This window comes from Pempheris klunzingeri, chromosome 7 (genome assembly GCF_042242105.1).
Source record: "Pempheris klunzingeri isolate RE-2024b chromosome 7, fPemKlu1.hap1, whole genome shotgun sequence".
Lineage (NCBI taxonomy): Eukaryota > Metazoa > Chordata > Actinopteri > Acropomatiformes > Pempheridae > Pempheris > Pempheris klunzingeri.
This window is the reverse complement of record NC_092018.1, coordinates 5640578-5667009: the sequence shown is the minus strand read 5'-3', so window position 1 is coordinate 5667009 and position 26432 is coordinate 5640578. Positions and strand designations below refer to the sequence as shown.

The following is a 26432-nucleotide window of genomic DNA, read 5'->3' as shown; positions in this document are numbered from 1 at the left end:
GGAATCACTGAATGTTAGCCAAATGTCTCCTGAACTGTCTGAGGTAAAAGTGAGGTCACACACACAGCCCGGCAAGCATCTACTGACCCATGTATTCAGGGCACTTGAGGCAGATCTCTCGGAGGTAGGTGTTAGACGTCATGTCAAAGGTGCGGAGTTTCAGTACAGTGCCAAGACCGTCTATGTCCAAGTGGAGAACTGTGACCTCCTGACCCCCAGACAGACGACACAACTGAACAGAAAACTAGAGATAAAAGAAAAATAGATTAGGAATAAGACAATGTCAGAATTAAAATGGCGTCACCAACTATCAAATTATGTTTGTCACTTAGTTAAAACAGATTTCTCTGTACCTCATTGATCTCAAACGTCATGATGAAGTCAGTCATGTTCTTCTGAGCGTCTTCCTTCAACAGACCTTTTCTTCTGTTTAAGTCTGCGTAGCGCAGAGGCATCGGATTATCTGGGAAGAACGGTTGATCACCAATAGGAGAGCTGGGGGCATCGTAGAACAAATCTTCCTCTGACCCTGAGGGGTGACAAAAACAAAAACCCATCTGTTACCATACTGTGCTTAGATACAAACCGTTTTACAAGTTATTTAGTGTGAAGATTACGAATGTTTGGCTTCATGAGGGGTGCAGAACGAGGAAGAGATGGTTTTAGAAAAAGCTGCGTATTTTACCCAATGAGGTGATGCTGATGGTCTCGCATGACTCAAACAAGAGAGAGGAGCGCTGGTCAGCTAAGTTCAGAGGTCTTCTGGGAGTGAGCTGTGGGGTGAATGACTGCCTTGGCTGAGGAGGAAAGAACACAAAAACGTTGATTTGAATCTGTAACACTGTATTCATCAAATGATAGTCATCTTATTTTATTTCTCTTTTCAAAAAAAGAAAAGACTATTTAGAGAATAGTGGAGTATATGGCCCAAAAGAGTTTTTTGTTAGTCTCTCTTGGAAGTGTATCTGATCTACACAAAATGTGAACAGGACCATCTATGGACCATCTTCCTGCGCTTACCTTTGGCGTGGAGGATGCACCAGTGCTGTGTGCAGGTCTGCTCTCGGGCAGTGGGATACTTTCTACCAGCGCCAGAACATTTCGAAGTTTATCATCAGAAATACGAAGAGACAGCAGAGGAAGCTCTCCAAACATCTTATACCTGGAACACAAATGCAAACATGGAAACAAAAAGATATGTCATATACGTATGACCTTTAATTTGAAACACAACTCTGATCAGGCACAAGGTGAGGAGCTTGTTTTTGCCACTGACAGGCCCCAATTGTTATTTGAAGAATCTAGAACTGTAAGATAATTTTTGTTGGATCCAAACTAAGCTTCTAAAACATCAAAGTCACACAATAACACCAACAAACTAACTGATTATGACAGTGGTAGACCAGCAAATGTTGTGTAAAATTACTGTTTGTCAATGGAGTCTGGGGGCTTTGAACCGAGCAATATAATGGCTATTAAATAAAAAGGATCTTACAGGTCTATCTCTATAGGGATCGTTGGTGTTGCTAGACACTTAGAATAACAATCTGAGCTAGTCAGTAGCAAAAAGAAGCACTTTTAATGGACCTAGTTTGATTTGGCGCAATTGCCCCAAAGTCTTGTATTACAGGCACTGTAACTCGTCCATCACTGTTTTGCTGCTGCTTGCAAAGGCAATCTACTGGACCAATCTGTAAAGTTTCTGTACCAACCAGTTTAAAATACATAAAAACAGGGCTTATTTTAAAAAATACCGATGTTGTCCTTTGAGGCTTAAATCAATACAACATGAGAAACAAAATCACTGGATGTATGGGGAAAAAAATCTTACTTTGCCATGCGGGAGTCTTTGACGACCATCGCCCTGCTGAAAACAACGTTTAGATCCACTGGCTCTAGGATGTGAAGCGGTGACTGTTTCTGCTTACGGGCCATTTTCCAGTCGCCATCTAAAACACCCAGAAATTGTTTAACATTTCTCTTGTTAACACATAAACATATTTTTGTTCAAACAATTTAAATGTATGATCAACACAAAACATCTTCAAAGCTTTGAGACCATATCCTCTAATGTCTATGTATTATTTTCTTGGCTATGGCAAAAGACTGCAGTCTACAAGACTTATAGGGATATTTCTCTGTATGAATTGTGTTTTTCTGTAAATCAGTTTGAATTTCCTGACTTTCCAGCAGAGTCCCAGTAAGGAACCTTTGACACATGTATGCTCTAGTGTATGCACCTGGTTTGCTATAGAGGAACTGGAGGCTGCTGAGCTGTATGTCAAAACTATCATATGCTCTGGACATGATGTCTTCAATGTTACTGGAGCACACTGACAACTGTGGCAGATGCTTCTTGCTTTGACTGGACATCTGAAAAAACAACAAAATAAAGTTTTTTTTAAACAAATGAAAAAGCTCATGCTACAATTATTTTGTTTTTCACTGTATCTTCAGGGAAACTAAAAGAATCATTTTTTGTACTCCATTGTAAAAAGTAGGATTACTTAAGGATTTTGAAATAATTTCATGTAGGTCAGATTTTCAGCTCAGTGTCAAGCTTTGCCCTTTCTGACCTTGAAATGCCCCAGATCCAACAGTAGGATGTTCTGAGTGCCATTGTAAAAGCCAGTCTGTGGAATGATGACATAGGAGGCCATCAGGTTCACCTTCAGATCGAGAACTTTCTGCGTTTCGATCACATACATTAGACCTAAAAAACAAGAAAAATGTCATTAATGTTTTACTCATAGCAAGACCAGAAAGAAACAACACACCAATTTTGTGATTAAATACAGAATACTTTCATGATATATCAAGAATATTTTTATTTCATTAATTATGATGATTAAAAACCATAACAGACTAAATAGAGTTTAATAACAAGCACTACTGTCAGCATCATATCAGTAATATGCTTGAAAATACTAGATATTTAAGTAATTATGCTTCAATGGGGAAAATAACGTGTGTTAGAAAGAGGACCAACTTTGCTTTGTACATTTTGAACGTTTCCCACAGCCATGAAAAACAAATCCTACCTTATTGTAACTGCACTCTCTGATAATAATCATAGATTTATAACATGCACTCATTCAGGTATTGGATGAATTTTGTTGGATGGAATATATGCCAATAAGTATTTTGCTGTATCTACGTCCAGTGAACATAGATACATTGTTAACTTGCAAGAAAGGCCTTTCAAATGTTCATCCCTAAACCGCACATATGAATTTCACCGAGCCTGGCTGAGTGTACCCAAATGAGCTACAGTGAATCAATCCACTGCACGAAAAAAATGAGCTTGAAACTTCAGCAAACAATCTCAGGAAACAATCAATAGAAAATACACAGGAACACCACAATCCAATGAAGAGGACCCAGTAACAGCAAAGACTGGGGAATGTAAACATTTGCCCATCAGAGAGTTGAGACCAGGCTTGAAATCAACCCCAGATATACAGATATGCAGTGGATGTTTGTGCATGTGTGTGCAACTGACCAGTGGCTGTGCGGTCCCTAAACTGCTCCAGTTTCATGAGGGTCGCGTTGGTCAGCTCATCCAGCTGCAAGTCGTCAGGAGGCATGAAGAACATCGACATGCTGTTCACTGTTATCTACATAGACACACAAACAAAGAATACATTTGATATGTACCCCTCTCATGTTTGTTTTCCTGCTTGTACATGCACACAGACACTACTAACAGCATCATAGATGATTTCCAAGGGTTGTGATTCCACATGAAGCCGCTGGTTAGCACTCTCATCCAGCGGGTTGGTCTCAAATAGGATGCAAAGCAGCGGGGTCCCTGCTCCTGTGGCTGCCTTCCTTGATGACAGGAGGGTTGGTGCAGGCCGATCACTGGCCAGGCCTGTGACTTCAAACAAACTCAGCTGTGCTGTGAGTCTGACAAAAAGAAGAAAAGTAACTAAATGTCAATGCGACCAATGCCAGGATTGACAGCAAAAGAGCTGGTTCTGTGTTGTGAAGTATTCAACCTGCTGAATGAATAAAAGACAAGCGACAAGGCTGCTACATTGTAGTAGACTCTGTAGTCTGACATGTGAAAGAAATGTCCCCTTGAGGGATTTGGTGTTAATGAGCGTTTTGTTTTTAAACTGACCAAAAGTAAAACCATAAAGTACTTCTACTGGATCATTTCCCTATTAGTAATTTTTAGAATATTTTATTCATATGTTTTCTAATAAATGTTTAATCAAGTGCTTGTGCTGATTTTAAATGAAAGGAAAAGGCTAGTACTTGCAATGGAGCCAATACAGCCACATAAAAAAACAGAAAGTTGTGACAAACTTGATGGCTTGTGCTCCAGGTCTCTGTGTGAGTGTGGACTTGAGCTCTCCCACAGTCAGCCTGATGATCTCATTTTTGTCCTTGTTGTCTTTGATGGACACAGACAGCCTTTCCATGTGGAAATTAAACTTCATGTCCTCAAACTGGAAAGAAATGACAACATGAAACAAACATCAAAGTATTGGATACAGCACTTGCATTTGATCCGAGCCAAACGGAAATGTATTATTAGCTGACATGTGGGTGTCAGGGAGGGAAGTGACTCACATTCTTTGGCAGGTTGGGATTAGCAGCAGTGTCACTGTAGCCAATAGCAGTGTAGAGTTTGGCTTTCTCAGCAGGGGTTAACAGCTCATCAAAACCTTAGACAGAGAGACAGGGCAGGGGGGATTAAATGAAAAAGAAAGTGTATGAGGAGTAAGAAAAGAATTACCACCATTACCTGTTATGGCAAAAATATACTGGACCACTTTGCTTTGGTCCTGTTTGACCCATGTGCCTATTATCTTTTAAGTACATGTCTCGTTGATTTTCAGTATCCCCCTTATGTCTACCTTTAACATCCTACCTCCAGTCTTAGCCTCTTTCGCTTGTGTTTCAGCCTCTCCGCCCCAACTCCACATCCAGCTGAACCAACCCTGAGACACCTCTTCCTCCATTTTCATCCCTGGACGGTGAATACACAAGCCTGCTTTACTCGCCTGAGGAAATAAAGGAAAGACAGTAAAGAGCTCCAACTTTTTTCACTTTCTTTTATAAAAAAAAAACAAAACATTTTTCATGTACTGGCGGTTTACTTCAAGGCGACAGTTTTCTCCATTCAGTTTGTCATTACAGAGACCATAAACCAAAGAAGCAGATATTCACTACATTTATGTCTCCTGAAATGAATCCAAAACAAAATATTACTTTTCTGGCCTCCAATATTTATTAGCAATATACTGTATAAGAAATATGGTGTTGCAGTCTGAGGCAAAGTGTTGTACAGTAAAGCCACAATTATGTAAGAATTTCTAACTAGCTGTCAACTAAAAGGACTAAACTAAAGTAAGACACAGCACGTACTGTATGACACTTCAACCAAAACCTCCACCGCAAGATGCAGCTGCTGATAACTGTTACCACTTTCTGTTTTGTGCATGTGCCACTTTGGTCATATGTGGTGTGTTATTAGAGACATACAGTACATTCCCAGCAAAGTGATTGTGGTGTGTATAATTTCTGTGTTTAATTTTTCCACAGCACAGAATTTGTTAGCTACAATACTGCAGCCGGCAGAAACAATGCGAAGTACATAAACAAAGTGAGGATGCCAACTACACAGTAGGTGAGCCAGAGAGCTTACCTCCACCTCAGCCTGCTGTCTGGCCAACGTGATGTTAAAAATATCCAAGGTTTTCTCAGGCTCCTGAGAATACATACAAGAGAAACTGGTCAGTGCTTTTAGCAGATTCTTGCTACTCCATGCAGGAGTGAATCAATAACTAAAAGAACATTATTAATCACAGGAAAAGATGATGCCTACAGAGCAGAGGAGAGACAGAGGAAAAGACCTTTAAAGCCAGTTTCTAAAATACATCATGAATCTCAAATGCAACTCAATCAATCCTTTTATAGGGTCGAACACTGGATAAGTGGCTATGTAACTGTGGCTAGAAAAGAGAGTAAACACATCTTTGTTTACTTTGCATGGGCAATGAATTACGATCACTGTGGTCAAGTAGCTATTTACCAGCGACAATCAAGCAGAAACAGCAGGTCTGAACTTTAACTTGCACTAGCTCTAAGCCAAATAAACATTTACTATTACATTTAGCACAGCTTGGCTGAGATGTGATGGCTGAAGTAAACAGAGATCAGTGCTTTTAATTCTCTCCCTCAACTAACTATATGGAATATACAGTATAGTGGATGAGCGGACATTTCTTTCATTTCAAGACTTAACGGTATCCAGAACTTGGTGACATTTAAAGAAAAATATTATGTTTACCCCCTCTCCTTATATCATATGATGCTGTTAATGGATCAAATATTAGGATCTCAAGAGATCAAGGTGGAAACTAGACATCTCCTCCTCCACTTCGACTGAGTTCAGTTCGGTTCAGGTCAGTCCAGGTCAGCCCTGTCTCACCTCTAGTTCCTTGAGAAGCTCCTCGCTGGGTTTCTTGCTGGTGATTTTTGTCTTGTAGAGCTCTCTGTAGTGCTTTACCATCTTCCGGTGGTGGCAAATGTGCTGCCATGACCACATTTGGAGACGAGGCTTCACGTCCACCTCCAGGATGCTTGTGATCACGTATTTCCACCTGAAAGCCAGGAAACACACAAGCATAATGGTCAACTTCACAATCTGCAATATTAAGTGACACATATGGAAGGCTAGTAAAATGTCACACGGGGTCAACTGGCATCCAAAAATCAAAGTCAAAGTCATGAAATTGTTTCTCACCATATGCGGGCATTCTTGTGAACATGGACCATGGGTCTGTACTTCCTGTATGGAAGGTTTCGTGACATCATATCGACTGAGCCCAGCAGCTCCAAGATGCTAATGTACTGGAAAGAGGATGTCAGCAATTACTCATTGGTACAGAGCACTGACAGAAGCACCGTCATCATCACTGAGCAACATTTTTATCTATTTGACCTGTTACACTTTGAATTCATTATCTCTCACCTTGTTTGTCTTTGACCATTTCTCTCCCACTCCCTCTCAAAAACCTTTGTTTTAACCAGGCTTTAGATAGACATGTTTATACACAACTCATTCACTTACCTGGGGTCTGTTGAGTTCAATGGCCACCTCATTGAGATTGACCATTAGGTCCACTTTGGGAGAGGAGAAGTCCACATCTGACCTGGGGTTCATTCGCAGTTTAGCGTCCGCTGAGATAGGACGAAAAACTGTGGACCAGCAATAAGGAATAAATTATTCAAAGCAAATTGTCAGCCTTGACATAATGATGTTGCTTTAAACTTTGGAGCTGTACATGACTTTGTTCATGTGGGGAAAAATTGTCCTGTATTGTTGTGGGTGTGTGTGTGTGTGTGTGTGTTTTTCTTCAGCAAGGTTAGCCCTTCAAAAATCTGAGTGCTTGTGACTACAACTAAAACTCAAAACAAAATCTAAAAAATATAAAATGTGTTGATGGTGGTGAATCAAGCTGTGTGTGTTTTCTCAGCCACTGCAGTGTCAGTACAAAACATTACATACCAAGTTCCAGTTCACCTTCTGCATGCAAAACTCCTGACTCATGCATGTCAAGTAACATGTGAATTTAGGTGGGTTTCATTAGGGGGTTTGGACTATTTTTTTAAATGAACATATGAAGTAACCGTATAAATATGTGAGTAAAGGATGACAGTGAAACACTCACTGAAGTCATGGCTGACAAGAAGAGAGTTGTGGGTTTCCATGCTGCTCTGGAGACATTGCTATAAAAAGACACAGGCAGAGGAACTTTATTAACATTATACTTGTTGTCTTTACTCAATATTTTATAATTATTAATCTAATCTCTTTTCATTACTGCTTTAGTAATATGTGGAGGTAAACCATTGCAACACCACATTTGTAGACATTCAACCCATTTGGCCTATTCTAGGGAGAGTCTTTGTGAATGAAGTGAATGATCAACCAAATCTGCGGTGATATCAGAGGCATTCGCCCCGGCCTATTACCAACATTCACCAAGAGAATCACAGCAAAGACAAAATATTTGAGAGAAAGGCCTTCTATACTGTGAATCTACCCTTAAGTGAAAACTGGCTGGCTAAGATTGTTCTGTGTGCCAAAAATAATGACGTTGTGTCTACAGCTTCAAAGCCAGACAATGGTATAGCTAGATCCTGGCTGGTGCAAACAAAGTATAAAGCAAGTAGAAATAGGATGACTCACCAACGCCTCATCTGCGCTGTGATTGGAGAAGAGTACTGAGTTGACATTCCAGTAGGCAAACAAGTCGTCCAGTTGAACCAACTGAAAATATGAATGCACCGAGCAATTAGAGATGTGCAGAACTGACAGAGCTGAGGAGAAACAGAGCTGACAGTGTATGACAGTGTAATGATTTCTACAGTTCCAGTCACGGCCCAAATGAGGGAAAAAACTCTAACCTATAACAACTGCTGACTTGTTGATTTCACAGAGCTGAACCAAGTAGTTCAAATGTAACTTTCTGTTGACTTGAAGGGTAATCAAATCAAATCAAAAAGTATGCAATGTCACATAGAATACATTTGCTCTAAAATATAGATGCATAGGCTATAATGTACAGATGTAGCTAACTTATTAAACTGTTGAATTTCTTACCTTGAAGAAAAGCCTTGAGTTCTCATCCAAGAGACTGGGATTCCAATTCTCATTAGCTGTCTGTAAGGTCAAACAAGCAGTGATGTACAGTATGGGGCCTTGATTGCTTTAAATTTTTACCTTTACATAATGACACCTATGTTTGGTGCATTAAATAGTAAAGTAAGTCAGTAGTAAATGATGAAAAAATACCTTAAATTCTGAATGTAATGTAGGATATAAACTGACTGGAGGGACGTTACAACACATTACCTGAAGGCTGAGGTTTTTAAGTGACACTCCAAATGACAAAGGACAGTTTGGATTAGTGACCTGTGGAAAAGAAATGAGAGAAATAAGAACTATACTCCATACTAACTCTTGTTCCCTGCATTCATTATTTGCTGCTAAATTTACAAACAAAAATGACCATTAATTTGAAATCGAGTTGTCCTTCACATAAACACATCACTAAGGTAACTCAGCTTGAATACTCACATCATCTTCGTAGCGCACATGGATGTTAGAGATCTTGACCTGTAGGTTTTTGATGACCTGAGTGACAAGCTTCTCCACAAAGGTGTCCTGCTTTTCCACATTAGGGTTCTCTGTCAAACACATACAATGATAATGCATATGAGAGCAGGCCTGGTGAAGTTTTGCTTCGGGAACACGGATTTGACCTTTTGCTCCCTGACAACAACTGCTTTGAAGGACCTTCCACATACGAAACTATCATGCACTTTGAAGTTCAAATCTGCACTCATTACTGCTGTTGAAATTCATAGTTACGACAGCTCATTATGCTAATAATGATTGTAAATCAAATAAAGTGAGAATGAGAGCAATACTAATAATTAGACTAGTACACATGCGCTTATGCTGAACTACACCATTCTTAGTCAAGATTTGTCAAAAAACTTGCAAACTTACGTTTTAGTATAAAAGGGCTATTAGACTCAATTAGTTATTAGGGACACTTAGGGACATGAGTACTGTACCTACATGCCACTGCAATGCTGATGCTGAAATGTCATTCAGTCCAACCTGACAGACTCATTTGAATTTATTCTCTCAAACTTTGAATGCTTTGAAGGACGATATAGTCTTTGTACTTGGACTCATGCATCTGTTTAAATGCAATTTATTGTACAGTATCAAAGAACATATCCATCGCAAGCAAATATCTATAGTTCTAGTGACAAAATGAGACATTCTGATAAAACACACAGCACTGTTTAACACCACAGGACCAAAAACTACTAGCTGGTGTTTTATTCAACTAGGTCTCTTTGTATTTAGCATTAGAACACGATAGCTATGATACGATAAACAACTGACAACAGGCTCACTAACACAGCTCAGGTCAGTGTGTTTTAGCTCAGCTGTGTTAAACCACAGACACTACAAAGTGTGAAAACTGTTGGCTGCTCCACAACCAACACAGGAACTCACAACCAGACAAACCAGACAAACCATGACCACCAATCTCAGTTGTTGCTTCATCTATTCCACACAACAACAATGTTTTTTTTCAGGCGTATAGTCTTTGCTACTAGGCCTCTGGATACCCAACCCAGCAGTAATACTGCTTCCTCCTGCACATGCTGTTACACAGCTTGGTTAAAAATGTCTCTGTAACCTGTGAAGATGTACTGAGAACCAAAAATGCTAAACTTTATGCAGTTACACACATGTGCTAAACTGACACGTTTAGGCGCAAACACAAACAGACAGCCGCTCTTAAAATCAAAGCTGAACCCTGACCTTGCTCGGCAGCCTTTAGCTTTGTCTCCTCTATCCGCTGAAGCTCCCGCTGACGAGCCTCCTGTAACTGCTTCTCCTCCTTCTCTGCATCATACTTTATACCTGGAAAAAATGGCGTCAATAAAGATTATCATTTGCCTGCACATCTCTGAAATATACAGGTTAAGCTTTATTTTCCTGTTTGTCCTGAGAAGTAGTTTGGGATAATGAAAAAGTGAGAGAGCTCCTTTGTCTGACTGCTGTACTACAATGTGTTTTGTATGCTAATCATAAGTGTTATTCATTAGACTACACTTGACATTACCGATATTTTAAACTTTGTGTTTATATTTTCTCTACAATATACAGTATGCCATTAAAACACAAATATGCCATTGTGTGTTTGGGGTTTTTTAAGCCTAATCATGACTTTGACATAAAGCAGTTTAACACCCTTACGCAGTCCACAGTATGTGTCTACTGAAATGGTGGGAATCAAAAGTATACATTATGATGTCTATGATGAGTACTAGAATTTCACATTTCATGTACATATATCTGACTATAGATGGTGACCTTACTTGCTGTGGGGACTATGAGCAGATGGACACCATCCAGTGTCGCCTCTACTGACTGGGTGTAGAGGTTCTTCCAAGGAATCTTAAGCTCCAGCCGCCCTATTAATTAACAGAAGCACAAAGTGAGAAAATCGTCTTCTGTACCAAAGGAAACGCAGCAGATGGGGACAGTAACTACAGCCTCACCTATATGACCGGCTCGCACTTTAAAAGGAATGTCAAGTTGACTCTGCAATGAAAGAACGGTACATTTCACAAAATTAATCACAAATTCATCAGTATGGCCAGAAAGTAATGACAGACTACTTTTGTTTTCTTTCATTTATTTGTAACTTACCAAGGCATTTTCCTTTATTTCAAGATTTGTGAGAACAGCATCACCTGTGATGACAGGAATATTGGTTTACTGACTTGTTACTATGTACACATTGATAAGACAAACAGATTAGTATTGTGTTACGCAGCACATAGAAATACAGTCCAATCTAAAGAAGAGATCTTTAGAAGCTTGGCTACTGAATTGAGGCCATTAACCGACAGGTTTGGTAAAAACGAAGGAATGTAGTCTGTGACAAGCTAGTACATGTTAGCAGTGGCTCTTCTAATCCTCTAATTTGCCTGGAGAGAGAACAGGGCTGTGAGTACCAGAGGCTTTATGGTGGAACTTGGAAAAAGGACTCAGAATAAAACACAGTGACGAGTCATAATCTGGTTCTGTGGAAGGGTGTGACTCCGACTTGCTCGCTGCTCTGAAACTCGCAAGCATGCACTGAGCAAAACAGCTTTGGTGTAGCAAGTAAAGTTCGTTACGATATTGGCGATCAGAAATAATGCTGATTGATCTCTCCACAAACTACCTTTGAGCTGCACTATGTTGCTCACACTAAACAACTGAACTATACATTTGGGGGGGATAAACTGACACTGACAGCTGAGGGAATCTGTCACACACGACTGGTGGCTAACGTCTGTTAGCATAAGATAACTAGCTTGACGAGCAATCTAGCCCACTAAAATAGCAAACACAAGTTCAGTTACCTCCCCATATGCCAAGCTGTAGCTGTGAGCTGTCAAGGTTCACAACGTAGTCCCCTAAAAATCGGTTGAGGACATCTACCACCAAGCTTTCGAAGACCATTTTGGCGTTTCTTTCATCTATCTGTCACCATGTTTACATCCTGACAACTAGCTTGCCTGAACGTCAGATTAGGACGTGCTGAGGTGGGCGGTGCTTTGACGTCAGGACGTACCTGTAATGTGATTAGTTAGTTCCTGGTTACTTCCGGCTTAATTTACCGTGCTGCAACTATGGATGCATGGCTGCAACACTGAGAAAAAGAGAGGGAAGCTGAAGGTAAGCAAAGTCAAAGTGCTCTTATTCAGGCTTTTTATTGAAAGACTTTACGAGATTCATAACTGATAATGTGCTGTAGTCACTGTATTCAATCAATAAAACAAGTAAAAAAGCATCTCCATAACTTCTAGATCTTTATTGTTATGGACCAACAATGCCAAAGACAAAGACAAAAACAATGAAAGCTGAAATATGCTCTTTATTTCATGTTTATATGTAAAGATATTCTTCTGTCTTCTGGTCTCATCAGTAACTTAAGTTTTATTTACCTAAGAAACTAAATAGATATCTAAGTAATCTGTGTTTTTGTAGCACTTTTCAAATTAGTGGGCCCACTTAAAAGGTGGGGGGGCGACGAGTCCAGGGTGGACCCCTTCAACTCTGAAGGATAAGCATTATAGATAATGGATGGATAGACCTTGTGTATAAAACAGGGACATAAAATGTGCATCGCATTTACTACAAAACTGAAATTAAGTTATAAAGAAGCCAAATCAAACAAGTTTTAAAACATTTTTTAAGCATGGCTTCTGATTTTTTGCCTCTCTTTGACAAGTAGCAGGAGGCAGGACACAATAACTGTGTTGTTGGCCAGATATCATCATATCCTTCTGTCTGCCACAGATCTAGCATTGTTATCATCTGCTTAACATAAACATGCTACACATCACAATAGAGTTTGGTTAGTGGTTGACAAAGCTGCTTTTCATGGATGCACTTTGAGTACATGAAGAGGTAATACCAAAAATACATTTAAATTATTAGTATCTAATAACTACAATTGTTACATTATTTTAAACTGCTGTACTGTGTTGCTTAGTATTCTTACCATCTTGGAAAATGTTTTAAAATAGCAGCACTGCAAAATAAACATAAAGCCTATACAAACATATATTGTTTATTATGTCCCTCTTTTCAACCTTGTCTTTCATCTGAATTGTCATATTTATCCTACTGGTCCCTTACAAATTATGTGCTCTCCTCCCACCAAATTACACAAAATGAATTATTCTTCTACCCCTTTTTAAGAGGGCGTAACTGAGACAGTGGTATTGTGGTCGCTCCAATTACCGTCCCCCTCCTCAGGGCTCCAGCTGTAGGTTTAGCCACCACTTTTAGCTTGAGCTTCAGTTCCAGCAGATCATCTCTACTGAGCTCCGTAAAGAAGAAATCTTCATTGAACAGAGGGCTGTGGCAGTTCTGGATGGTGGCACTCTCCTGTTGCTGCAACTTCCCTGGGGTGAGACACAGATTCACTGCACAGTTCAGCGTTCGTTGGTCAGTATCATCCAATAGGCCTTTCACAGACAACACATGAACTCTGACTGTGAAAAGGGACGAGGATGTGTTGGTGGAGAATGTGGTGTGTTCAGTGAAGAGGCTCACTTTACCACGGCCCTGCAGAGGGAGGACGTGCTCACGGCGAAGTCTCTCCTGGTACTGCTGAACATCCTTCGGGAAGAGGACAGGTGGGGCTAAGGTGAGTGAGCTTAAACTTAAGCCCCCCCTCCTCCACCTCCCTCTGTCCTCCCTGCTGTCAATTAAAGAGGGACAAGATGTTGCTCCTTTAAGACAGCCACTGCCTGATGGGATGCAGAGGGAGGATTTAGCACTATAACGGGAACTGAGTGGAGAGGAGTCACTGGAAGGTTTTGTTTCACCTTCTATGTTTCCTGTCTCTGACAGGCTCTTGCTTAAAAACAAAGGGAGAAACCCAGATAAAGCTTTCTTGGGCAGGTTTGTCTCCTTCACCAGTTTGGGTGCTGTAGCAGGAATGCGTCTATCAAACAGGTTGACAGGGCACTTGGAGTGGAACAGAGACTCTTTCCTTCGAGTGTTGGGGCTCTCATATATCCCAGCCAGGCCATACACCTCTGCAGAGAACGGCAAGGGCTTCTTTGTAGCCTCCCAGGACACAGATGAATCACTGTTCTTTGTCTTCAGCTCCTTTGTCTTTACTTGTGTAGCATTTGAAGAAGTGCTGCTCTTGGATATCCGGTTCAGACCATAGAGGTAAGGTGGGATTGTCTCAGCTTCCAGCAGTGGGCTTCTCTTGCAAAGCTTCGGGGGCAGACAGAACTCTGGGATCTTGTCTGGGGTGAGGATGTTGTTGTGCAGATTGTGAGTGAGACTGGTCTTAGAAGAGAGAAAGAGATCCTCCTCACTCTTCACCATGTAATGACTCAGCTCAAGAGGAATGCTCTCCATGCTCTCCCTGATCTTCCCAATCACCCACATATTTCTTTTTCGATGATTTAGCACGATGTGAGTGTCAAGTCTACACTCAAACAGTTTTCCTCTGGGAAGAAGAATGAAAAAAATATAATTCAGGTGAATCAGAAAACAATGCGCACACTTTTCAGAACCAGAAAAAGAGGAAGTTTAGTTAAAATGGTAAAATGACAGATCTTACCTGCTGAGGACTTGATATGTCAACCTCCAAAGAAAGGTCTGTGTGAGTGTGACGGTCCCAATGACAGATTTTAAAGGTGATCGTGAGACTCTGCGTCACTTGCGTGCCGCCCCCATCTGCGTCAGAAAACAGGCCGTTCACAATCATACACACAACAAGAACACACACAACTGTCACAGTGCGTTAGAGTCACTCTGTGTCTGTGGGAGAGACTGGGTGGGTGGTAATCAGAATCAGGTGCATTGGTGTGCATTTAGTTGTGCAACAAGGATGTGATGTCAGCTTTTCAGTACGGTGAGACCATTTATATCAAGATGTGCCCACTGAAGTGTGTTCTGTTGTACTGTGAATAAGTGAAGCCACAGACTCGGAGTATTCAATATGATGCTATAGATGCCACGTTAAGCACACAGCACACAAATTTATATTGTATTTAATTTAATTTAAATATGTCTCAGAAAAATAGTCAACCCAAATAAGGATAACTTTATTTCTAAGGCTGACTGAACTTTACAATAGTGAAGTGTTCATTAGAATTAAATTCTTATTGAAACACACAACAACGTGTGTGTTGTGGTCATGAAGTATAATTTGCTTTTGAGAGAGCTGACCTCTCGTTCAAAGGTGATTCAAAGACAGAAACACCCCAGGCCTACAGAGAGCACCCGCCACCTCAAAGACCCATTGACCTTTGAACAGCTGGCAGTCCAGGCACACAACTGGCCTGATGTGAACAAGGCAGCTCTGAGTCCGTACGTATTCTTATCTAGGTTAGAATTCAACTCACTGCTTTTTAAAAGCAAAGACATAATCTTAGCAAGAGTCAAAATGTGAATGGATGCTAATAAACACATAACTTATCTATCCAGTCAGTTATTTTCGCATAACCGAAGGAACATTTTGTGATTTTGCTTTGATCCTACAAAGAAAAAGATAACTTCATATCAGTGAGACCAATGCTGTTGATCAGTTTAAGAAGGCTTGTGTAACATAAAACATCTGTTGTCTTTATTGATTTTAGTAGACTTGCAACAGCTCACTGCCAGCTCAACATGAAATACTGATCATTGAGGGTACCCTGTATCTGCAGGATGATTTCATCCTCCTCAATTCAATCTCAGTCATTTCCAGGGTGCAGATGATCTAGTTTCTGTTTCTGATGAAACTCATTACAGAATCCCACATATTAAAATCAAAGATTTTTACTCTGACTAACACACACTTATGTTGTTCCCTCAGTCTCTCTGCCATGACAAGACTTTATTCTCCTTGTTTGATATCCACATTTTTAACGGAAATGAATTATGATAATATGTTTCAAAAAATGAGTTCCATATTACGCTTTAGGTTAGACCATTTTTACATATCTGACTCTTCATGCTTCTCTGTAAATGTATCAACTGGTCCACAAGGCAGTGTCCTTTCCATCCAAGAATGCCTGCCTGTCATTCAAGGTTGTTGGTTATGATGTTTCTAACCCTCACCATGTGAAGAAACTACATGTTTTCAATGTTTTTAAACACAAGCATCTTGCACTCTACATAGATGAGACCAGTTTACTTCACTGTAAGGCCCTGTTAACGATGTGTCTTATTCAGCCACAAGAGGGCGTACATGGTTCAGATTTACTGTCAGGTAACCTTTAACTTCTGTTTGTCCTAGTTGAGACACCAGTGGGATATAGATAATATTTTGTAAAGCATTATAAGTATAATAACATCTATAAAAAGGATTACAAAAGAAATGGAAATCCAGGGGTTAGTCAAATATGTTTAAAGGCTACACAGACAAGCACACACACAATAACACACACACACACACTCAAGACACCTGTCAGTGGCTTCATTAAAATAATCATCTCTTACTGTTCTAATTAAACACTAAGTAAGTGAGAAACAACATCTCTGAGTGTGTGTGTGTGTGTGTGTGTGTGTGTGTGTGTGTGTGTGTGTGTGTGTGTGTGTGTGTGTGTGTGTGTGTGTGTGTGTGTGTGTGTGTGTGTGTGTGTGTGTGTGTGTGTGTGTGTGTGTGTGTGTGTGTGTGTGTGTGTGTGTGTGTGAGAGAGAGAGAGACAGAATGAATATGAAGATGATGAATATGTTCAGGAGGAGTCAGGGGCCTCCGGAGCACCCAGGGGTCAGTAGGCTTTTTGTGGTAGTGACGATCGACTTTATTACATCAATAAAAACCCAGAGTGCTCTCTTTAATGGAGAGATAAATGATTGGGAGTCAGAGGAGGACCTTGTCTTTAACCGCTGTCACAGCAACAATTAACCATAACGAGAGAACAGTCCATTGTTGCCAAATGTTCCACTGCTGTCAAGTGCATTAGTGTAAAACCTTTTTGTTCTGGAGCTCTACATTTTTAATACATGTACTATATTAACAAATCAATCAAAAATGCTTTAAAGATCTTATAAAATACATCCTTTGTGTTTTATTCAGGGATTATTGTGAGGATTTTAGTTTTAGTCAACCACAGAACCATGGTTTCTTCTTCACAATAATTTCTTTTTTATTGAAACATGTTAAATTCCATTGCCAGCTTTTGAATGATACTAGTACTGTATGTTGGTCAAATGTCATTGGTGTGAATCTGTGTAAAGTGCTCTTTGATTGAACACCCTCTCAATCTAGAGCTACACGCTAAACAATTTCTCTCTTTTATGCTACTGATATACATGTAACAATGCTGCAATTCTCAGTGCCTTACACAAAACAAGTTTAAAGACCTTACACATACACTTTGACGCGTATCGAAAATGTTCAAACCCTAATTTACAGTTCAATCCCTCTTACTAAGAGTAACTCTAGATTAGCAGGTCATCTGACTTGTGGCTGCTGCAGGGATGGACCATCAGCTTCTGGTAATCACCTGAGAGTTAAACCAATGAACATCCAAAGCTAAACAGCCACTTTGTTCATTTGTACACTGTAAGTGATGAATTACATCTCACTCCCACTGAGGGCTGTAACTTCATCCAGCTACCCTCCTGCCTGGAGCTAAACCTTCATCACAAAGAAGGTACAATGAAGCTTCAGCTCTATTTTCATGGAAGCTGACTCTTTCAAACATACTCAGTAAAAGGACTTACTCCTAAATATTTGTGGTGTGTGTGTGTGTATATACATTCATACACACACACACACAGACTGATATTAGTAGTTTGATCGGTGTTCAATAAGAGAAAAGGTCTAATTATGTTTTTGCTATGTGTCTTCATGTAACCAAACAGATCCTGCCTAGATCCAAAGCAGGTCTAGGAAGCCAAACCTTTGTTAAAAGGTTTTCTCTGTAACACTGCCAGTTATTATGTTTTGACATTGTGTGATGACATTTAAAATTCTAAGTACCAACTCAGAGCGGGGGAAGAGATGATCACACACTTTGTTAATTTCCATTTCACTTTAATCTCTATTATTGAGGAGTCAAATTAGCCTATATGGGCACTCATCCTCTTGCGAAGCACTTAACCTTTTATAAAATTGCAGAAGTTTTTTGGCCAGAGAACTTTGTCTGAACCATGAAGAGAAAATGGGGAAGTCGGAGAGGAGAAACAGTGGGAAGGAGGCCAAAATGGCTGAACCTTTGACCTGTTTTGAATCAATGATGAAATGTAATAATGGCTAATAAGGTGTAATAATTTGGGCCAATAAAGATAGATGGCAGACTGAGGATGATATGAGCTGCATCAGAAGACCTTAGTTTGAGGACGGCACAGAGACAATACACTTCAGCCAGAGGGGGCAGATAAAATTTGACCCCAGATCAGTGAATCATTGTCTAATTATTAAGGAGAAAGAGAGAGGGAGAGGGAGAGGGAGGAGAGAAATGGGTGAAGCAAGGGAAGTTTTGGAGAAGAGGTGGCAAAGAGTGAAACAAAGCAGGGAATGAGGGACAAATAACCATTCAGATGGACTGTGAACTGCATTTTAAGAGGCTGCGAGAAGACTGAAAGAAGATGCAAAGTAATAGAAAGTGAGGGGAAAAAAGTGAAGGCAGAGAACGAGAATGGGAGACGTTATGGAGGAAAGACCGAGAAGAAGAGTTATAGTAATGTGCAGTGGTCCGGAGTGACCTGTCGTTAGGGCTCTCTCCCCTGACAGCTTCTCTCTGTCTCTAGGCCTGATGCCAATATGCTAATTCCCCTCAGATGGCCTTTTCATTGGCTGATGCTGACTCCCGTCGACACATGCCAGATGACTGTCCCCTCATCCTGCTATTAAAGACCATGGCAGTGAATATGGCAAGGCGACCATTACCAAGATAAGAGCAGATGTAGCCGTATGCCGGCTGCCTGCTTGCACTGAATCACATATAATGCTACACTAAGTTGTTACATGTACCAGAACTGCAGCCTACCATGGCAGTCAGACTGATGACAGCAGCACTGGAATAACAGATTTCCTTCAAGAGTAGATTTAACAAGTAAATACACGGGGAAATTAACCAAGACTGTGAAAGACTTTCATCGGGTGGGCATCATTTCCTGTGTTTCATTCGCCAGCCAACGGTTCGGACCTTAATATTGTGTGCGGCTCACTGTTGGTCTGTAGATTAAACATATTGTGGTTGTCTTAATTAAACTGCTGATGGATTATAATTTTACACTTTAGCAAATTGATTAACAGAGAGTAAAGTTTCGGACTCCAAAGTCATACATTCATCAATCAATCACATTCATTGATCATTTAAAGACAGAATAATGGGAATATTAACAGCACATTAATGGCACATGTAATTAAATGTCCCTGTGTAACTATTTTGTGAATAGTCTCTGACATACATCATTCAGATTTAAAGATGATTAATCTCTTAATTATCATTTCCTCTCAATTGTGTTTTTTTGTACTTCTATGTATTAACCAATATGTACTTCTATGTATGCGGAAAAAGTGATCTACACACGGGCGACTTTACATGTAAAGATGAGATGTATAAATTAGTGTAAGAGACAAACTTAATTTTAGTTCTCTAAACAGGAGTTCCTCTCCACATTTTATCTGGATCTATCTTTATGAAAAATAAAAAGCACAACAATGTACTGTTTTCCTACATTGAAAAAAGAAAAGAACATTTACATTTCCAGATTAAAACATAATTAGACAGCCAGACAGTGTGTCTTTCAATACAGTTTATTTATTATATTTATTTTTGTATAATTAGGTGCTATAGCTGTGTCCCTTTGAGGTGTCAGTTTGTCTGTCTGTCTGTTTCAAGGTCCATATGTTCTCTCCTCAGACTGCATTTGGAGGTCAGCAGTCATCCTGTAATCTGTGACAAATTTGGAGCAGGAAGAAACCTCTTAAGAATATTACAGTTTCATTAGTTCTGTCAAAGGGTATGAAGACATAATGACCTTGTATAGCTGTACATCTCTCTCTCTCTCTCTCTCTCTCTTACAATGTCCTTTCTTTCTTTCTCTTATTGCCACACTCATACTTTCTTTTCTTCTCTGCTTTTTTAATTCCCCTTTTGTTTTGATTTCTCATGGTTGCTGTGAGAAGAGTAAGGAAGCCTGAGTCAATCAGTTTTCAGTATTGTGGTTCTAATGTGATCCCTTCACTGTATTCTGATTCTGCAAATTGCAAAACAATTTGATGCATTTTAACTTTTAATAATGAGGGCTTTATTAAGTCCATTTAATAGATAGATTTCTTTTCTTTGGTAAAAATTTTTAACAAAGTTAATAGTTTCCATAATGTAGTTTTATGGCTCCATCTCTTGTTGAAATGGCTCCACTGATATATTTAATTAAGACTCAAGCTGTGACTGAACAAGGAATCCTTGTATGGCAATTATAGGTTTAAAGAAATTGGAATATCTGATGCTGCCAATATACTGAATAAGAGACTGCCGTCTTGAACAAAGAATAATATTTAAGATTGTTCATGTCCATGTGTGTGAATGTGTATGTACTGTACTGTACATCAGTGTGCCAGTGTGTTTGAGAAAGTACGAGTGACAGATCAGATCAATGAATTAAGCTCCTCATTATGATGGCCAGCTCTTGCTGGTCATTAAGAAAAACGCATGTAGAATTTGCCACCCTGGCCCCTATGAAGTGTGGGTAATTACCACTAATGTATCATCATCTATTCAAGACCGTAATGTTTCGTTTCGGAGGGCTGACAGTGAAACACCTCTGACCTAAATGTTTTATTCATTCATAAGACTCCTATAATTCATTTAAATCTCATATTTCACATGATGAATAGTTCTTCCATGAATAAAGAGTTGTCTCATATTAATTTCCCGTGCACTATTATCAGTGCTTACACTTTTTCATACGGTGTAACATTATATTTGTGTTCCTCAAATGGAATATAATCACATCAACCTATTGTTGTGATGGATGCATGAAAGGGGGGTCAGCATATTAGAAAACCAAAACCAACTTACAAACGGACTCCAAAGGTAATTTTACAGTTCACACACTACTGAGTTACTGAACTTTGTCCTTGGCGTTTTCAGTATTATTTATTAGTTTTTGTATATTGTCTGCTTGGACAGTCTTTAGTAACCAAACATAAGTGGTTTGCAAACAAAATTTAAATTGCCTTTACTTCTGACTCAGGCTTTTGTGAGTCCAATATAAGCTGCTGTGTTGATGTTAAAAGTTGCAGGGCTTCAGTTGTTAGAAAGATTTTTATAATTACAGAAAAGTCACCAGCAATTCATCTGATTAGAAATTGAATTGTGTTATTCAATATTTTGTAACTAGTCCGAGTTATTTTAAAATAAATCTCATCATTGTTTCAAGAAGCAGTCAGTTGCGTAAGTAGACAGCAGACAATTCCTTTATAACAATATGACACTTAAAACTTGCAGTTTTCTGTGTTGGAGTAAGTTTTTTTTGTGACCCCCCACACTGAAACAATCATCTTCACATGTCATTTCCATTTATTTACCCTAATTAGTCCAAGATGTTTTACATCAGTTTGATGACATTCAGCTCCTGATTCATATTCAAATCTGGTGCATCCCATCCTAGATACTGATTGCTTTTATCTCAAATTGAAGAGAAGTATCTAGTGAGCATGGCTGGCTTATTCCTTCGGAGTAAAAAAAGAAATGTGTTGTAAATTAATTAATCTATAATATCTGATGATTGCCTTTGAGTGTGATGTATTTTGTCAAAACAGCCTGAAAAGGTTGTCCAGAATGTGTATGTCTGGATGATGGTACAATAACTTCCAAGCACTGCTGTTTCTGCCAAGAACTGCATTCAACCCCATTATTTTTATGGAAACACATTGCTACCTAGATTATGCTTCATATCAGCGCATCAAACAAAATGTTTATGCACCACAGAAACACACAACCAGGTATAGGATGAGATCTATCATGGTAACTGAACCTGCATACCAACAAGTCTACTAAAACAAGAGCATCTACCGCTTATACACAAATACTCTATTTTTCCTACTTGCTCCAAAGGGATCATTTAACATATGCTGTTAAATGCTTTGACACAACCAGCACACAGTTTATTTTTATAAACTGCACATATAACTCCTATTAGCCTGTGCATAAACACATGTGCACATTAGGAGACCTCATGTGGTATTATGATTCCAGAGGTATCTAACTCCGGTGTTGTGAGGACAGAGGATCATGGAGGGTAATAATGGCTGCATTATTACTCCTCTTATTGTGTCTTAATTAGTGGCATTTAATTATACGCTAATGCAGTGAGGGCTATTAAAGACATTGAGGCCTGCTGATCAGGGAATTAAAGCAACGCACACACACACACACACACACACACACACAGATCTACAGAGGCACACACTTTTCATAGACGCATTTGTCATGCCACTGAAATTTCAGTTGCCTTTAACTAGGAATCACAGACATCCTGCAGTGAAAGTGTGTGTGAAAATGTGTGTTTGTAGACAAGAGAGAGTAACAGGTAAGGAGACAACCTTTGGAGATCTAGGTTCAATAGAGAAAATTTTAAAGAGAAGTTAGCCAAGCTGTGTCAAAAAAAAATGATGAGGTTATCAAAATCAGGAGAAAATGAGAACATTGGGATGCGGAAGATGAAGATAAGGGCAATCACTATTATATGTATTCTGCTCGTTAGCAATGACATCCAAATAGGTTTTAATTCTTCACTCCCCCGCCTCTCCTCCGCTGGTGCATCTCAATTATTTGTTCAGAGGCTGGTGTGACAATAGTGTCGGCTGAGGACGCCTTTGGGATGCTAAACAGGGTACAGGAGGTTGAATATAAGTCATTTTCAGGGGGCTGAACCTGGCGCTTTGTGCAGCTGGAGTGGAGAAGCTTCAAAGCTACGTTTAAACAGAGCAAACAAAAGAGCAAAACTTGATCCGATCGCCCTGCCTGCTTTTGAAGTTGTGGCGCTGCAGCCCTGACTGTTGGCTGTTCATATCCATCTTGAGAAGATCATACGTGTCTCTCTTTGACACAACACGCATTAGCTCATGTGCCCACTCCAGATGTGCCCCCACACTGCATGAAATGTGTGCACAAAATGTTTACAGTAGATGATACCATGGCTTCAATCTAAACATCTAAACAGTGTTTGGCTTTGGCAAAGTTTCTCTTCCAAAGTTTTTTACAATTCTTTTTTCCCCCACGTCTTGAATTTGGGGAACTCACAGTACAAAATGAACTTATTTAATACTTATTATTGTGCATTTACTTTTTAAACAATTCAGCAGGAGGATGGTGTGAATAAAATAAAGGTTGATCTTATTTTATTTACACCATCCTCCTGCTGTATTATTTAATATCCAATATACACTTCCACTGGGATCAGTCAGAGTTAGGTTCAGTGATGGTGGTTCTTGAATTTGTTTGGGTCATTCCAGAGTCCTGAAAGCTCAAATGATTTTAATGTCATTATGTTATGATTATGTTATTTTTTTGGTATGTACAAATGGCAAAATCACTGCATAATCACAGGTTTCACTGTTACCATTATTACTGCATGCCTCCTTTAGAGTTGGAGCTAAAATGTTGCATCTGAAAAGTGCTGATATGAATTAAGGGAAATTACCATCGTCAAAAAATATGTATTACATAGAGCAACTGGTGGCAATTTAGATGCAACGTAGAGAAGAAATTTGAACACACTGAAATCAGCACGATTGAATCGTAAAAGTCAGAATGCATCTAAAATTTATGAGATCAACTCCATCTCACGATAGTTTCATATAAAATACCGGCGGACTCAAATGGAAGTTATTTTTTGTGTTCCTTCAGTCGTGATGCACAAATAGTGACCATCGAAAAATGTGGAAATGAAATGTTCTTAAATAATTACAACACCAAAGAAAGTTCAGTTTTAAGTTCTTTATAAATATCCTCAGATAAATAGTGTTATAATACAAGCATAACATTTTCAATGCACCGCTAAGTAATACACAAAAAGTGCAACAGGCCTAATTAAAAAACACGAAGGCCTATTTGTCTTTAGCCAATAGGCCTGTAATAGAGTAAAATAAAATAGATAGAATAATAGCAAACAATATGAACAGAGTTGTTGGTTTGCATTTGGAAAGAATTTTAGACTGTCGCTCCTAAATCAAAGCTTTCTTTGGGTTTAGCGTCTTCTACTTGTCTGATTGTATTTATCAGTGCCACAGTACAGTTTGTGGTAAATGCCCTCACAAATTGTGCAAACAAATTATGATTTCAATCGACATGGGTCTAATGAAAATATCATTACACAGCACAATGTTAACCTTAGTTTTTACAACTCTCCTACAGCTGCACTTAACTTAAACTATGATGTTGCTGATGGGCCTGTTCTATCTTATTTTATGCAATAACAATGTCCGTCTTGTTTGTGTTACTTTTTCAGTAATGACCCGAAATTTACCCGGTTAGGACAGCAGGAGAGCCGGGTGTAGAGGGTTGCCTTTGCCCTCTAGCAGATCGCCTTTCTCCATCACTGAGGCCGGTGCGCAGAGGTGGGCAGGGCCGGACTGCAGCCCCGTCAAACCGGGGACGGGACCCAGGGATGGCGTGGGTTTTATTGGCACGGGGACGGCGGGCAGAGTTTGCCCGTTGGCGTTGTGGTACAGGCCTTTTGCCGACACGCTGAAGGGCGCGTACTCGGATGATGCAGGCACGGGGACGCCACCCATGGACTCTGACAGCATCCCGACGTGCGGCCACATGGAGTTGACCACGCTGCTGAGCTGCGGAGGCACCGGGTAACCCAGGTGGTGCATGACCGAGGTCAGGGGAAGCCCGCTGGCCACCACACCCTTGTAGTCCCGTCCTATAATGTTCTCGATGGCGAACGGGTGTTTAAACCCGCTGGGCTGTGCGCAAGTAATGCCCCCATAACCCTGAAAGTGAGGGAGCCGACCCACGGTGCTTGCCGGGCCGGCTGAGTGGTCATGGTGGCCGGATGTTGCACCCAGCTTGCTTCCCGGGTGGTGGTGGTGGTGGTGATGGTGAAAGTAATGCATCATCGGGGAGCTCTTGCAGGCCATATGCTCTGAGCGCAGCACCTTGAAACGCTTCCGTCTCCTCAGGAAGCTGCCGTTCTCAAACATGTCACCGCAGTCCGGGTGCAGAGCCCAGAAGCTGCCTTTCCCTGGCTGATCAGGCCGCCGAGGAATCTTAATGAAGCAGTCGTTAAAGGAGAGGTTGTGTCGCAGGGAATTCTGCCACCGCTGGGTATTCTCTCGATAGTACGGAAACCGGTCCATGATGAACTTATAGATGTCACTCAGAGGCAGCATCTTTTCGGCTGAGTTCTGGATAGCCATCGCTGTCAGTGATATGTAGGAGTATGGTGGCTTCTGGTCGCTGTAAGAGTTCTTCCCAGGACGAGGCATGATTGGTTACTGTTTTCTTGAAGTTTTTGAAGAAGATTTGTTAAGTAAAGCAGACTGTCAAGTTAAATTTTGAATATTATATTTCAAGGAGCTAACTTTGCAGTCTTCACATCAGTCTCCATCTGACGGATCTGTTCCAAAGTTCTGAGCCATCAGACCAGAAGCTGGAAATTTTTCGTAATTCTGATGAATGCAGAGTAGCCTGAAGGCCCGCTGCTGTCAGGTAAGATCCTTGCGAGGCTCCTGCATCCCAAGACAGTTTCTTCCAAGGACTTCTCTGTGTCAACTTATGCTCTCGGTGATGCGCGTAAAAGTCAGTGTCTGTGCGTAAAAGTTGAGAGGTCCTGTCGGTTTCCCTGTTTCCGCGGCTGTTGGAGGATGTGAGGGACCAGTTTGCTTCTCTGTCTGTGTGTGGTGTGTGCTCCTCTCCTCTTGTGCGACGCTCCCACTCGCGTTTTTTGTAAGACCCCCGCAGGTCGCTGGCTCTATTATCTATTACCCAGACACTTAGGGGACACGTCAGGGGAGAGCAGGGGCTGTGTGTGTGTGTGTGTGTGTGTGTGTGTGTGTGTGTGTGTGTGTGTGTGTGTGTGTGTGTGTGTGTGTGTGTGTGTGTGTGTGAGGGGGAAAGAGGGAGAATGAGAGACAGACAGAGACATGGGGGTAAAGAAATGAATAAAAATGAGGAGTGGGTGGTGCGTTTAACACAGGCGTTCCTTCTAATCGCCTGTTTGCCAATCAAAGAGTCCTGCATAAACTACCCAGGGACAGGAAATAACCACAGTGCTTGATCTGAAACACTAAAGTGTGTTTAAAGGGGCCAGTTATCCAGAAGCAGCACGTCGCTAAATCCCCAAAAGCTTCATGACTGCTCCTCTGTAGCTGACCCTGACCTCTGACCTCTCTGGTCCAAAT

General features: G+C 40.4%; 3 protein-coding genes across 3 annotated transcripts in view; all 3 read right to left on the bottom strand.

The window, feature by feature from the left end:
* vps13a (vacuolar protein sorting 13 homolog A) overlaps nt 1–12114 on the bottom strand; it is a 37149-nt gene extending 25035 nt beyond the window's left edge. Inside the window, exons 1-26 of the mRNA XM_070834556.1 lie at nt 11965–12114; nt 11264–11307; nt 11113–11155; nt 10930–11025; nt 10370–10471; nt 9101–9210; nt 8876–8935; nt 8624–8683; nt 8210–8290; nt 7689–7746; nt 7088–7215; nt 6761–6867; nt 6446–6617; nt 5660–5722; nt 4883–5015; nt 4582–4676; nt 4315–4457; nt 3708–3909; nt 3503–3617; nt 2577–2713; nt 2241–2373; nt 1832–1949; nt 1021–1162; nt 686–797; nt 354–529; nt 88–244 (exon numbers count right to left, since the gene is read on the bottom strand). Of these exons, the coding sequence (XP_070690657.1) occupies nt 88–244; nt 354–529; nt 686–797; nt 1021–1162; nt 1832–1949; nt 2241–2373; nt 2577–2713; nt 3503–3617; nt 3708–3909; nt 4315–4457; nt 4582–4676; nt 4883–5015; nt 5660–5722; nt 6446–6617; nt 6761–6867; nt 7088–7215; nt 7689–7746; nt 8210–8290; nt 8624–8683; nt 8876–8935; nt 9101–9210; nt 10370–10471; nt 10930–11025; nt 11113–11155; nt 11264–11307; nt 11965–12064 (2887 nt within the window). The 5' untranslated portion in view covers nt 12065–12114. The remainder of the gene's footprint in view (nt 1–87; nt 245–353; nt 530–685; nt 798–1020; nt 1163–1831; nt 1950–2240; nt 2374–2576; nt 2714–3502; nt 3618–3707; nt 3910–4314; nt 4458–4581; nt 4677–4882; nt 5016–5659; nt 5723–6445; nt 6618–6760; nt 6868–7087; nt 7216–7688; nt 7747–8209; nt 8291–8623; nt 8684–8875; nt 8936–9100; nt 9211–10369; nt 10472–10929; nt 11026–11112; nt 11156–11263; nt 11308–11964) is intronic.
* A 1180-nt stretch (nt 12115–13294) lies between these two features.
* LOC139203361 (C2 calcium-dependent domain-containing protein 4C) lies at nt 13295–14518 on the bottom strand. The gene has a single exon (XM_070833046.1). The coding sequence runs from the start codon at nt 14516–14518 to the stop codon at nt 13295–13297; it is 1224 nt and encodes a 407-aa protein (XP_070689147.1).
* Nucleotides 14519–24551: 10033 nt separating this feature from the next.
* Nucleotides 24552–25517, bottom strand: foxb2 (forkhead box B2). Its single transcript, XM_070834378.1, has one exon. It carries the CDS (start codon nt 25515–25517, stop codon nt 24552–24554), a length of 966 nt encoding a protein of 321 aa, XP_070690479.1.
* Nucleotides 25518–26432: the final 915 nt, after the last annotated feature.

What these genes read in the sequence shown, in the direction of transcription:
- LOC139203361 (XM_070833046.1), bottom strand. Translation starts at nt 14,518, where the DNA reads ATGTGGGTGATTGGGAAGATCAGGGAGAGCATGGAGAGCATTCCTCTT.
- foxb2 (XM_070834378.1), bottom strand. Translation starts at nt 25,517, where the DNA reads ATGCCTCGTCCTGGGAAGAACTCTTACAGCGACCAGAAGCCACCATAC.